Source organism: Volvox carteri (genome assembly GCF_000143455.1).
Source record: "Volvox carteri f. nagariensis unplaced genomic scaffold VOLCAscaffold_34, whole genome shotgun sequence".
In the NCBI taxonomy this organism is placed as follows: Eukaryota; Viridiplantae; Chlorophyta; class Chlorophyceae; order Chlamydomonadales; family Volvocaceae; genus Volvox; species Volvox carteri.
The window spans coordinates 358,454-371,884 of record NW_003307577.1 but is presented as its reverse complement, the minus strand read 5'-3'; the positions used below and the strand labels follow the sequence as shown (position 1 = coordinate 371,884).

The following is a 13,431-nucleotide window of genomic DNA, read 5'->3' as shown; positions in this document are numbered from 1 at the left end:
TAACTCTAAATGAAGCCGTATTTTACACATATTTCATAGTCCCGGCACGGATGGGGTTAATGCATTTACGATGAAGTGGCGGCGGGGAGCATGGTGTAATTCCCCCCCGTTCGTAGTTTTCTTAACAGAACTTCAGGGCGCACACAATCGCGCGTCAGGCAACGATGGACCTTATAACTCCCCTGCTGGCCAAGTGCAGTTTGGTGGCCACGCTTGGTTGAACATTTTGAATACGCGTTCGTTCCTTCCTGTAGGTTTGTCGAGTTCTGCCAAAAAGGCAAGACTCAACTTTTTTGGGGACCGCCAAGGCGCAGGTCACCTCCCAAAATGAATGCACTCAGTCGTGCAGAGAGGACGTGGTGGGGGATTGTCTCTATATTGTTTTTGTGGACTATAATATAGTATACGACCTTGTATTCGAAGTGGGTGGATTTCGCAACCGCACCAACGAGGACACGCTGAGGGGGAACCCGGTGGTGGCCGCGGCTTTTCCTTCCGGAAGTATGTTGTTACAGGGTGGTTAACTTCGCCAGCGGCCCCCTTTCCCGGGGCAGTCCCTGCTCTCCCCTGCTGGAGGGGCACCCTAATCCGTCACCCCATCCGACTTCAGAATGTATTCGTTGGGTTCGGCAACTCACCACCAGCATCCAACCAAATCTAGCGGATCAACGGCGCATCAACTTAGTTCCTGGTTAGCTCGCAAATTGATTTTATCACGTCCTACATCGTCCATGTGATGGGGGGCCATTTCAACACTCCTCAAACACCCGAGGAGCCGGCAGGCGGATTTGAACCCGGGTCGGCCGGGAGCAGAAGTCAGGCCGTAACCTCTGCCAGCCGCCTGCCTACGGGATGCGGAGTGCGGGGGAACATGAGGGCCCCAGGCAGCTAAATGCGCCAGTGCGGCTCTGTCCGGCTCGCATGAGTGGGCAGGTGTCGGCTATCCTGGTGTGCTGCGGACACCTCTGCATATGAATTCGGGAGGTCGCCCGCAGGACACGAGATTTTATTATTCGAAGGCAAGACGGTTTAGCAGTGCCAAGGCGCGTTGTTCGCCACCTTATTAGTAGGGAGAATCGGCTGACCTTGCTGCGCACAGTTGACTTATTCGAGCAGCTCCTCCAGGGGGGGAAGTACTAACGAACCTCTGCACCCTAACGCATTTGTCGAGCTGGCGGCATCATCAGCATGGCCGTGATGGCCACCACCGTACACGTGGTAATGACCGCCAGCGCCGCCGCCGCCGCCGCCACCACCACCACCGCCGCCGCCAGCGCCCCGACCATGGCCTTGGTGAACACTGGCGTACTCAGCGCCGCTGCTGCGACGGCCGCCGCCGCCGCCGCCACCACCGCCGTCGGCGCCGCTCACCCGCGCGGCGCGACGGCGCTCATGGCGACGGGTCCGTGCAGGCTGGCCGCCGCGGCGGATCTTGGAACCGCCGCCGCTGCCATCACTCTCACTGCCGTCAGTGAGTAAGCTGGGGTCGCTGCTGTCGGCGCCGCCGCTGGCGGAACCGACGGCGCGGAGGTGCGGAAGCAAAAGCGGCACCACTGGCGGCGCTGGGTCCGCTGTAGGAACGGCCGCTGTGATGGCGCCACCGCCACCGTTACCACCGCTCCCTGCATCGCTAGCAGTTGCACCAGCGGTGGCAGCGGCCACGACTGCTGCGGTCATCGCCTCGTCCGCCGTCGCATTCGACTGCCGCCGGCTGCCGCGGCCGCGGCGGCCACGGCGGGTTTTCCGCTTCTTCGGGGCTTCTTCGCCGGCGGCAGCAGCTGGAGCACCGCCGCCGGCTGCGGCTGCCGCTACATCATCATCCTCGCCGTCATCATCACTGCCTGCAGCCGCAGCTTCATTAGGGGGTGCGGCGGCAGCGGCGCCGCTAACACCATTGCCACCGCCACCCCCGCCGCCGCCGGTCTCGTCGGGCACCTCCGGCGCCGTCGGCAGGCCTGGCTTGGCTGACAGCCCCATCGCCGCCAAGGCCGCCATCACGCTCACCTCCGAAACCTCGCCTGATTGGATTGGCGGCAGCTGACACCTGGCGATATTATTGCCACCTCTGCCCCTGCTGGCACGACTGCCGTATCCACCACCGCCGCCGTTGCCGCCAGCACCACCGCCGGTACTGCCGTCGCTGTCGCTGGCGTCAGCCGTCGGCGGCCGCGGCGGCAACCCACCGCCAGAGCCGCGGCGACTGCTGCCGCCGCTTTTGTCACCACCAGTGCCTGCGAGCACGGCGAAGGGATTGACCGTCGGATCATTCGCCGCTGGCGGCTGGTGATGTGGCTGCTGCTGCTGCGGCGCTGGCGGGTGCTGCTGGTGGTGTGGCTCGTCCAGGCTGCGGCGGCCGCTCCCGCTGCTGCGGTGCTGGCCAGCACCAAGACCACTAGGCCCATGAGGCTGGTGCTGACCGTGCTGCTGCTGCCCGCCGCGGCCGCCGCCGCCGCCGCCACCACCACCGCCACCACCGCCGCCGCCAGCGCCCCGACCATGGCCTTGGTGAACACTGGCGTACTCAGCGCCGCTGCTGCGACGGCCGCCGCCGCCGCCGCCACCACCGCCGTCGGCGCCGCTCACCCGCGCGGCGCGACGGCGCTCATGGCGACGGGTCCGTGCAGGCTGGCCGCCGCGGCGGATCTTGGAACCGCCGCCGCTGCCGTCATTCTTACTGCCGTCAGTGAGTAAGCTGGGGTCGCTGCTGTCGGCGCCGCCGCTGGCGGAACCGACGGCGCGGAGGTGCGGAAGCAAAAGCGGCACCACTGGCGGTGCTGGGTCCGCTGGGGGAACGGCCGCTGCGATGGCGCCACCGCCACCGTTACCACCGCTCCCTGCATCGCTAGCAGTTGCACCAGCGGTGGCAGCGGCCACGACTGCTGCGGTCATCGCCTCGTCCGCCGTCGCATTCGACTGCCGCCGGCTGCCGCGGCCACGGCGGCCACGGCGGGTTTTCCGCTTCTTCGGGGCTTCTTCGCCGGCGGCAGCAGCTGGAGCACCGCCGCCGGCTGCGGCTGCCGCTACATCATCATCCTCGTCGTCATCATCACTGCCTGCAGCCGCAGCTTCATTAGGGGGTGCGGCGGCAGCGGCGCCGCTAACACCATTGCCACCGCCACCCCCGCCGCCGCCGGTCTCGTCGGGCACCTCCGGCGCCGTCGGCAGGCCTGGCTTGGCTGACAGCCCCATCGCCGCCAAGGCCGCCATCACGCTCACCTCCGAAACCTCGCCTGATTGGATTGGCGGCAGCTGACACCTTGCGTTATTATTGCCACCTCTGCCCCTGCTGGCACGACTGCCGTATCCACCACCGCCGCCGTTGCCGCCAGCACCACCGCCGAGAACTTCTTCAAACTGGCGCACAGCATCCACCCGTTCGTCGTCCCCATCCAGCGCCTCGTGGAGGCACCTCGCGAGAGCCGCCATTTCAGGCTATAGATGCAGTAGAGAATTACATGAACCCCTAGTGAAGGCGGATGGTTGCAAGTGCACCATGGTGCATTTGCATGATGGGAACACGTAAAGCAAGAAATGACGCACCGCGTCGTTGGGACTGCGTGTCCGCTGGTCCCGGGCATCTCCATCGTCCAGAATGTCCTCCAGTGTGACATCGATCGCGGCCATTTGCTCACCGCTCCTACAAGACAGCAACCTAGCTTCTAGATAAACATCACTACACAATGAAGTTGGGTAGTTATGTAATACTATTGTAAGGCTCGCGACTGTGACACGCTTGTGACTCAAGCCTACGTGGCTGCCCAACTCTTGTTGTACGGAAGCGTGATGCACCGCATTAAAGCGTAACAGTGCACATCACCGGAAGTGCTTTTGACATAGTTATACAACTCTGTGTCGTTGCTGCGCCATCTCTGAGGCGTGTTCCCTTTTGAACAAAAGCTGAAGTCATTTACGCAACAGGGAAGCATTTCTGAACATCCTTGTAATCCAGTATACTAAGTATGCCATTTTATATTATCTCCTTAGGTTCTTGCGTCGAACGGTGGTAAGTGAACCATGGTGCATTCATGGAAGTATTCAGAGCGGAGAAGTCTCAGCCCTCTGCTCTGGAAGTCCTGGAGAAAAGCCAGCTTGATTGCAGAATCTGTGGACGCCAGCACACGGTTAACTCGTGTTGCTGTGGCCACCCAGCGCCATGCACGGTTCTGTATCCACAGTGTTGTGTTCAGGCGCGTGTTTACATCTCTTCGTCTGTGTGAATGATTGGATGAATGAACGAATGAAAGGGGTTTGACGTTGTGGCGTCTCGCCATGCCACTGGTTCGGGTCGGTTCGGGTGGTAGTATCTTTTCGTCGAACACGCACACACACACACACACACACACACACACACACACACACACACACACACACACACACAATGAATGTATGAATGAAATGATAACCGAGGACGGTAACCAGGCGTGTAGGGTTCCTGCCATTTCCTGGCCCATGTACAGAATCAACAGTAGTTACAGAGTTTCATAAAGTTTCATAAGTTCCTTCAACTGCCGCGATTCTGGATGCCTGCCTGAGAGTTTCCGGGCCGACCCCGCAATTGGTCGAAATTGCTCGATAGAAGGATTGAAATTGGCACGGGGTCTACACCTGGGACAAGTTGAATTGCCGGGACAGGCCCTTGACAGGGATACGAATTGGCCTGGCAGGGACATTCGGACAGTCAGAATTAGCCTGACAGGGACACGAATTGGCCTGGCAGGGACATTCGGACAGTCAGAATTGGCCTGTTCAGGGTGTCGAATTAGGGACGCACGGGAATAGTGCGACCGGGGCAACCAAAAGAATTGCTCTCCCCGACCGTGTGTCCTACCCTCTACCTTGGTGCGCCCAGTTGACTTATTCGAGCAGCTCCTCCAGGCGGGGAAGTACTAACGAACCTCTGCACCCTAACGCATTTGTCGAGGTATAGAAATCGAAACAAGGGAAAGTGGGCCCTCTTCTGCGAGCTGTCGACCGTCGCTGCGACTGCCTGGTAGAGGCCGCAGCTCCCCTCCCCACAGCCGCCAACGCGAGGCTGTCCAAGACTTTCCGTACTGCACTGTGTAAGAGGAGGCCGGCTCAGCCGGGCCGACCTGCGTCCGTGCACGACCTGTCCCGCGGCACAGTGTGACAGTGCCCGACCAGCGGGGCGGTGGACAGGGATTTCGCTCGCGGCAGTGGATGGAGGTTTTAACGGGTCTTGTTTGTGAGCTGTTGGACGAGGTTTGGTTGGGTTCGCTGCTGGCGGCATCGCTGCATTGGGACGGTTTTAACAGCAAAGAGGACAAGATATAGATAATATACCCATCACATATACAAATATATACAATACACATAGAAACATATATATACATATCACACAAATACATACATCGCAGGTTCACAGCAGCAGCCGCGCGCTACCGCCACCGAAGCTGTACGTGCCACCCGCAGCTTCCTGCAAACAGTACAACACTCGTACGGCGCCGGTACGACCATATTGTGCGAGATTAAGCCGTAATAACACCCTAGCGTCACGGCACCACAAATACACACATACACGCACAGGTTTTCGTAACTGCGAGATCACTGGGCCCCAAGCCGATCGTGTTGGTCCAGGATGTGCGGGTTGCTGCCCCCGGCCGACATGGGCAGCGGTCATGGCGACGACGTGGCGTTCATCATCTTTTGTACGGCTGACGGTGGCGGCGCCCAGCAGGGGCCCCCCACGCAGTAATGAAGGCAGTGGTCGGCGGAGTAGGCGCAGAAGCCCGCTGCGGAGCAGCACTGCGTTAGGGGTCGGGGAGTTGGTGGCGGTTGGCCGTTGTAGTTGACCGTTGTCCCCGTTGCACAGAGCAGTGGAAGAAAAGAGCGCGATGGCGTGCATTACGGTTCCGGCAGCGGTAGCAGTAGCCGCAGGTGATGGAGGCGGCGGGGGGTAAAGCGGGAGGTGCGGGGGGAATTGGGGTTACGTCAGTGGCGGGAAAGCCGGCGGGTGGCAGCTCAGCAGAACCCGGCGTGCAGTAGTGCTGGGTGGGTGGGTGATGACGGGCGAGAAAGGCAGGACAGAACAAAGACCATGCCCGTGCACGAAAAACCTAAAAAAATACGAAAAAAAACTTGAATTCTCACCAGGTTTTTCAGGCGGCACTGCTTGTTGCCCACGACACCGTCGCCGCAGTACACTGTAACGACTCCAGGGGGGTTAGGAGGTGGCGGGGATGGCGACGCGAGCATGCCCGGCGGCGCCGGCGGCGGCGGCGGCGGCACCCAGCAGGGCCCCCCTACACAATACCAGTAGCAGTGGTCCGCGCTGACGGCACAGAACCCGGCAGCTGAGCAGCACTGGGTGGGGTCGCGGCATGTGCCGTTGCCGACCTTGCCGTTCCCACAAAAGGTGCTGGCGGAGGGACGCGGCGGCGGCAGCAGTGGCGGCGGCGGCGGCGAGCGCGTTGCTCCTGGCGGCGTAGGAGAGGGCGGTTTCGGAGAGGGTGGCGGTGGCTTGGGTGACGGTGGTTTGGGCGACGGTGGCGGTGGCGGTGGCTTGGGCGATGGCGGCGGTGGCGGCTTGGGCGACGGTGGCGGTGGTGGCTTGGGCGACGACGGCGGTGGTGGCTTGGGCGACGACGGCGGTGGTGGCTTGGGCGACGACGGCGGTGGTGGCTTGGGCGACGACGGCGGTGGTGGCTTAGCCGAAGGGGGCGGTTGTTTAGGGGAGGGGTATGGTGGTGGCGGCTTGTCGTTGTTCGTACCCCCCGGTGGCGGCGGCGGCGGCACCCAGCAGGCGCCTCCCGTACAGCTGCCGGGTCCGCAATGATCCACAGTGTTCCCACAATACCCAAACTGTGTACGGCATTTGTACGGCAGTACGACCAGGGTAAACGACAAAAGCATCACAACCACACACCAACACGCAGGTTAGAATTTTACGTTTCCTGAGCAGACCATGTGTGTGTGTTACATGGTTGGGGGATGAGTGACCCCATACCTGTAGAACTATAAGGCCAATGTAAAAAAATAACGTACATGAGTAGTGGTGGTTGGGTTGGGTTGCGCGGGGACGGGGGAGAGGGTATCTCGCCCATCAAATCCTTGCTTGGACCCCACCCCACCCCCAAACACAACCACGCCCCCACCTGCACACCCCAAACACACAGACCCTTTCTCGGGGCCCCCCCTCCCCTTCTTCCCATCTTGCTCAAGAGAACATAGCCTCCGGGAACCTACCCTTCTCTTAAGATGTATGCATGTATGTATGTCGCTCCCTATGTGTACTTTTGTGCCCTTGCTGCGGTGGCATCTAGGCGGCAGAATACGGCACAGAGATCTGTACGGCCAAGAAGCATGTGCGGTTTCCACTCATACCCAACCCAAACTCCAACTAACCCCAACTAACCCTTACCAGCTCCAACCAAAAACTTCCAGCGCCCATGCTAGAACCCCGTTCACACCATCAGGACCCAACCATCAAACACCAACCAACCAAGCACCAACCAACTTTCAACCGCTACCCGACACCCGCCTCTCCCCGACTAACCACCGACCTTGGAGCAGCAATCTCCGGGGAATCCGCACCGCCCGTTCCCCACGTTGCCGTTCCCGCATGTGGGCCCTATGTCCCCAGGCGGCGGGGGGGGGAAGGGAGTACACGGCCCCCCCTGACACCCGTACCCGCAGTGCGCGTCAGAAGTGCCTGGCGAGGGGAGGAGAGTGGGAGAAAGGGGGGTGTTTTGCGGGTGGAGATGAGAGGGTGCGGCTCGGAGGAGGGGAGAGGGGGACTGATGAATGGCGGGTAGAGAGAGTGGGGGGGTCGGGGAAATGAGGAGGCGAGAGGCATGTGTGTGGGGCACGGCCTCCCACCCCCTTCTCTCACCCCCTGTCCACGCCCCGTCATATTTAAATCGCCCCGATATCCCGCAATCCTGCCGTAAACCCCCACTCCTGCCATTGTCCTGGGAATCCTAAAGCCCCAAGCCCCTTTCCCTAATACACACAGGACGCACCGCAGTAGCCAAAGGCGGAGCAACATTCGTACGGAAACGGACACGTGCCGTTGCCAATGATGCCCTCGCCGCACCCGTACGACAGTGGCGGCGGTGGCGGCGGCGAGGGTTTGGGCGGCGGCCTTGGAGGCGGCGGCGGCGACCTTGGTTTGTACCAGCAGGGGCCGCCCACACAATTCACCCCGCACCAGGCCTCTCCCGTACCGCACCAGCCTGCATTGTACGGCACGTACGGCAGATGCACGACGGATGTTCCACATTCACGCTACGTGCATGCGTATGTGTGCAAATTCATGTATATATGTATGTATGTGTGCCAAGATACGGCATCCACTGTGAAGGTCCGGTACAGCGTACGGCAACCGGGTTTATTTAAAGGTCATCCGAATGTCAAATGCGACATTCCCGTCACAGGATGCCGCAATAAATAGAAATTGATCCATTTTCGTTACCAATTACTTTTCCTCACCCCCAGACACCCACACTCCATAAACACACACGTTCGCCCGCACTTGGCATAGTTAGCATCCCCACGTCTTTACGTCTTTCCACGTACCTCCCATAAGTCCCAATACCAGCCTCGCCTTCCCTTCCCCCCCTCCACACGCACACCCTTCCGCGCCCTCCCCCCCCATATATACATACACACGCACACACCGGCAACAGAGCAGCACTCCGAGATCACGGCGCAGACGCCCCCGCCCACCACCCCGTTACCGCAATTGGGCGGGGGGGCGGGGGGCCGGGGGGGCGGGGAGGGGTACTGGATGCACGGTCCACCTCTGGGAGGGAAATACGGCGTGTGTGTATTGGGGCCCCAGGTGCCGTACCCGTGAGGATGTATAAGAAGGGATTATTGTGTTGTATGATGTGTGGGACAGGGGGGGTCATATCTTCACCCTGCGGCAGCTACCCGGCAGACCCTGCCTTCCCTTCCGCGGTATTTCGGGGCACCCTCTCATTCCGTCACCCTAGCCAACTTCTCAGTGGATCGCTCAGATTCCGCACCCACCACCGGCATCCAACGGAATCTGCCGGGTCGACACAACTCCATTCCTGGCCAGCTCGCAGGTCAACTTCATCCCAGGTAACCACCGTCCATCGACTAGGGGCACTTTTACCTTCCACCATCGGAAAGACTTTCGACCCTAACAGGTCTCGATCCCGGAACCTCCGGGGGCATCGGCGTGTGCGTTACCAGTAGTGCCTGACCCATGTATGTATGTATGTATGTATGTATGTATGTACGTGCACATGGTATGTCGTGCCTGCACTCAGTCTCAGGTCCCGCCCCTCCCCCCTCCCCCCCAACCCCACCGGCACTTGGGACCGCAAAAGGTCTCCCCCAGCCCGCAGTAGCCAAACTCGGAGCAGCACAAGGAGGCGTCGCCGCAGGCGCCGTTACCAACAAATCCGCCCCCACAGGGCCTGTAGCAGCGACAGCAGGTGCGGCAGCAGCAGGTGCGGATAAGGGGTTGGTTGGGCCGGTAAGGGGGGATAGCATGTGTGTGTACGGTTTCTAAGGGAGGGAGGGAGGCTTGTACGCCTCTGTGAATGCATGCATGCATGTATGTATGATATGTATGCGTGCTGTGACTTCCCTTTCTACCTTTCGGCCATTACCCCTCTTGCCCCCCCCATCTCCCCAGCAATCCCAACCCACAAACTACACACCCATCCATACACACACACACACACCTTGTCGTACTCATGTTCCGGGAAGCCACCGCCCTCAGCAGGGACCCGTCCGGAGTGTCCAGGGAGGCATCCCAAATCATAACGCCACCCACGCCGTACGCGCGGGAAGCCTGTACGGCGCATGTACGACAGGTGGTATGACGTGAGATGCGGTGCGGTGGGATGGGGTGGGGAGAGGAAAAGTAGGGAAGGGAAGGATGGTATGTGTGTATGTCTGAGAACAGGAGAGAAGCAATAATGGAAATCCTATTTACGACACCATGTTGTACAGTTATCGTACATTGATTTTTAGCGCCATCGTTTCCGGAATATCAAAACCAATCCAGCGCGTGTCGTACACGAAATAGGCGCTACGTTGCGCCACGTCCACAAAGACGCCACCACGGCCATTGCTGTTCTTGAGCTCAAGTAGAATTGCACGGTACGATACCTGCATGTACGACAACACACAATGTACGGAAGGATACATGGAAGCGCATAAGCGACGGAATATCAAGCGGCGGTTACATCGCCCCGTGTGTCGCCCAGTTGCATTGTGGCGGTTTATTGCAACTACCATAACGAACAAGCTGCCGCTGCTACTGCCGCCCTCGTTGCGACTACTGCTATTTCTGCTACTGCCGATTTGTGTGTAGTTTTGTGGCCTGGCGGACAGGGGGGCCGCAAGGGGGGCATCAGTCCCCCCACCGCAACGCGCAGGCGCACCGAGAGGGGCTCCTTTGCTCTTTCCATATCATTCACCCGCTCACCTTGCAACCCACCCGCACCAAAAATGCCCATACAAAATGCACATACACACCTTCGCCATCCTTCCGCCATCCGTGCGGCCCAACTTTTCCTTGCACCTCCCGCAATCACGCACACACACACGCATACACACACGCACAGCACTGCTTCGGAGTCCTCGGGGCACCAGCAGCACCAGCAGAAATTGGTGTGCTTTGGACGTGCGTCGGCAGTAGACCCGCTTTGATCCCCCTGCACTCAGTGGTGATTGCCCTCCGGGGTCACCAAAACACACGCACGCACGAACACACGCACACAATAACACACGAACACACGCACGCACGAAGACATGCACGCACGAACACACGCACGCGCGAGCCCACGCGAGCCCGCCCCCTCTCCTACCGTGGTCATTGTTGAGCAGTCCCTGCCCTCCACGCTGGGTGCCGGGTACTTGTAGACCGAGGGGTCGGTGAGGCGGTAAACGTGGCCGTAGAAGGCGAGACCCAACACCAGCTGGGTGCGGGGAACTCCTGACGGCGAACACAAGAACCACCAGCAGCAGCATGCATTCACGCATACATACATACATACATGCATATATACATACATGCAATCGTGTGTTTGTGAGTTACACCTCCTGTCTTTGGAGGTGGTGTATTTGGAGCCCCCCTTCACGCAAGCCATGATAAGGAACCATGGGCACACGACAGACAGACAGACAGACAGACAGGCAGACAGACAGGCAGACAGACAAGTGGGCTGACCCGATGGAGGAGTGTAAAGCCCGATCACCCCGCTGCCGTCCCTGCCCTTCAGCCCGTCCGCCCCTCAACCTCCCACTCCGGTCCGCAACTTCCTCATTCTCCTCTCCCGGTCCCGGTCCCGGTCCCGGCCCATCAATCGAACCCCACTTTCGCCGCCTTTGTCACCACCCGGCTCACCCTCAAACCGATCCCCCGGGTCAAATCCCCCTCCACCTCCCCGTCCACCTCCACGTTCCCCTCTGCTCCCCACCCAACAGATCAAAGAGGGAGGCGCCCTCCTCCTCCCTCACCCTTGCTGAGGTAGTAGTCCAGGGCAGTGGCGCATTCCGCCCAGGCGGTGTGGAAGTGGGTCTCCGTCTCCCAGAAGCACGGGTCGTGCATGGTGTCTGTAGGCACACATGAGGACAGAGTGGGTCTTGGGGCGTATGTGTGCGTGTTTGTGTGTTTGTGTGTGTGTGTGTATCGGTGTCTGTTTTGGCTAACACGTGCAAACACAAACGCGCTGATACGCCCTGGCTGTGCGTAATGGATTACAGCAAAGTAAACAAGAAAAAAATACGGTTTTGGGATTTGCTTTAGGGGTAAGCAGGCACACATTTAAAATACCACCCAGCGACGCCCTCATAGCACCCACTTCCCCCACCGTACCGGCCCCCGCCGTAATAATAACTGGTTAGGGGGTCTAAGCCCCACCTGCGTTTGTTGACCTTCTTTCGCATAAGGAAAGCATGTTATATAAATGTGTCAACGACCTCCAGCTGACCCCTAACCAGCCCCAACTGACATACATGCAGACCCACATGTCATGATGTTAAACAGGTCCAGGTGGTTCTTGAGCACCGGGAGGTCGTAGCCGTCGAAGCTGTCTCCTGAGACAATGGACTGAGTGGCGGCGGTCAGCCAGTAGTGGCGGGCGGGGGTGGCGGCGGCGCCCTCCGCATCCAGACGTAAGCGCATCGCGGCGCACAGCGCGGTGAAGGTGTCCCGGGTGCTGGCGACAGGATACTCCCAGTCCACTTTTGTATTGTTGTTGTTATTATTATTACATTTTTGTTATTTTTTGGGAAATGTTGAGAATAAAGGGGAGGGGTGTTAGGTGAGTCAGGCAACTTCGGCCGATGTCCAAGATGGACACGGGGGTTCCCGCACCGACTCACGGTCGATGCCGTCAGCGTTGGCCGATTTCATGGCCTTGATAGCGCTGTTGACGAAGGCGGTGAGGCCGGTGGTTGCGGCTTTGGTCCAAATGGTGGTACTGAAACCACCACCGCCGATGGACAGGATGAGCTTAGTCGCTGGCCAGCGAGACTTGAGAGACACGAGTAGTTTCTACGGTTAGGAGAGCAGGTGGAATCACACCAATGGAACCAGCCGAGATGTGAAACAGTGCCCAATAGGAGGAGCCGATTTATGGAAGAGGGACTAACAACCAAGCCGGTCACTAAGCCGTATACATGTGGACACAGCGGACAGACAGTAACGTCGGTAGACCAGGTGACGGAACAGGAGAAAAGTCAACGGCTGGTACACTATGACCCTATGAAGCGATTGTGAGTATGGAATACCAAATTAGGTCTGGGTGAAACGGACTGTGTCGGAAGGTGGACCCGACACTTTAGACTGGCCTTACCAAGTTTCCAAATGGATCATAGACGGTCGAATTTCCTCCATAAATCCATAGAAATGCATAGTAAACGTGCGAAACGCCCTCCAGGTTAATCGCGCTGGTATTGAAGAAGTTTAAAACCGAACCAGTGTTCTCTGCCCATCCTGGAACATATAATCCAGTTACGGAATCGGGCGCAGTGGTAGCAAGTCCAGCGTATGCTCGATGCGTCAAAACGGAGCAATATACTAATGCGAGCAAACTTGGGAGCCAAGGGCTTCTCATGGTAAATACGTACCGTCTAGATACAGCAAGAAAGACCTACTCCGCTTTCATTCTGTGATCCGGTTTGTCTATCAACCTTACACAGTTTGCAGGCTTCGGCCCAACTTCCCGTACGGTTGATTTTTAGTCACACTTCCCACGTGTGCTTCACAGAAGGAAGCGAAAGTAGCAAAACGGAATATCGAGTACAAGACTTTAGGCGGTCTCAGTATGCCCGGATTGCTACCCAAAAAATTCATTGGCGTTTCTTCTCAATCGCTCGCTGCGCGGCCATACCCTGAACGACAACGGCGCGCAAAAGTTCCATAAAACTCCATACGCAAACAAAGAACAATTTTACGTTTATGGTTTAGGCCTTTATGGGCCCTTC

At 58.9% G+C, this 13,431-nt stretch overlaps 2 protein-coding genes across 2 annotated transcripts; both read right to left on the bottom strand.

Annotated features, from left to right (window-relative positions):
- Positions 1–497: 497 nt before the first annotated feature.
- On the bottom strand, positions 498–3,624 carry VOLCADRAFT_105814 (uncharacterized protein; the record flags this gene model as incomplete). The annotated part of the gene is made up of 4 exons (XM_002953073.1): positions 498–845; positions 1,372–1,935; positions 2,584–3,432; positions 3,541–3,624. The coding sequence occupies 4 exons, from the start codon at positions 3,622–3,624 to the stop codon at positions 750–752; spliced, it is 1,593 nt and encodes a 530-aa protein (XP_002953119.1). The 3' UTR covers positions 498–749.
- A 1,675-nt stretch (positions 3,625–5,299) lies between these two features.
- On the bottom strand, positions 5,300–13,104 carry VOLCADRAFT_105813 (uncharacterized protein). Its single transcript, XM_002953072.1, has 14 exons — positions 12,801–13,104; positions 12,328–12,499; positions 11,971–12,186; positions 11,461–11,556; positions 10,809–10,936; positions 9,958–10,107; positions 9,678–9,787; positions 9,297–9,407; positions 8,637–8,761; positions 7,980–8,192; positions 7,648–7,669; positions 7,521–7,588; positions 6,109–6,434; positions 5,300–5,763 (listed from the first exon to the last, which is right to left on the bottom strand). Exons 1-14 carry the CDS (start codon positions 13,059–13,061, stop codon positions 5,635–5,637), a joined length of 2,127 nt encoding a protein of 708 aa, XP_002953118.1. The 5' UTR covers positions 13,062–13,104; the 3' UTR covers positions 5,300–5,634.
- Between the last annotated feature and the right edge of the window lie 327 nt (positions 13,105–13,431).

What these genes read in the sequence shown, in the direction of transcription:
- VOLCADRAFT_105813 (XM_002953072.1), bottom strand. Translation starts at nt 13,061, where the DNA reads ATGAGAAGCCCTTGGCTCCCAAGTTTGCTCGCATTAGTATATTGCTCC. An exon ending in CCTGTTTAACATCATGACAT is followed by an intron (nt 11,557 to 11,970) that starts GTGGGTCTGCAT and finishes GTGTGCCTACAG; the next exon opens with ACACCATGCACGACCCGTGC. An exon ending in ACTGCTCAACAATGACCACG is followed by an intron (nt 10,108 to 10,808) that starts GTAGGAGAGGGG and finishes TCGTACATGCAG; the next exon opens with GTATCGTACCGTGCAATTCT.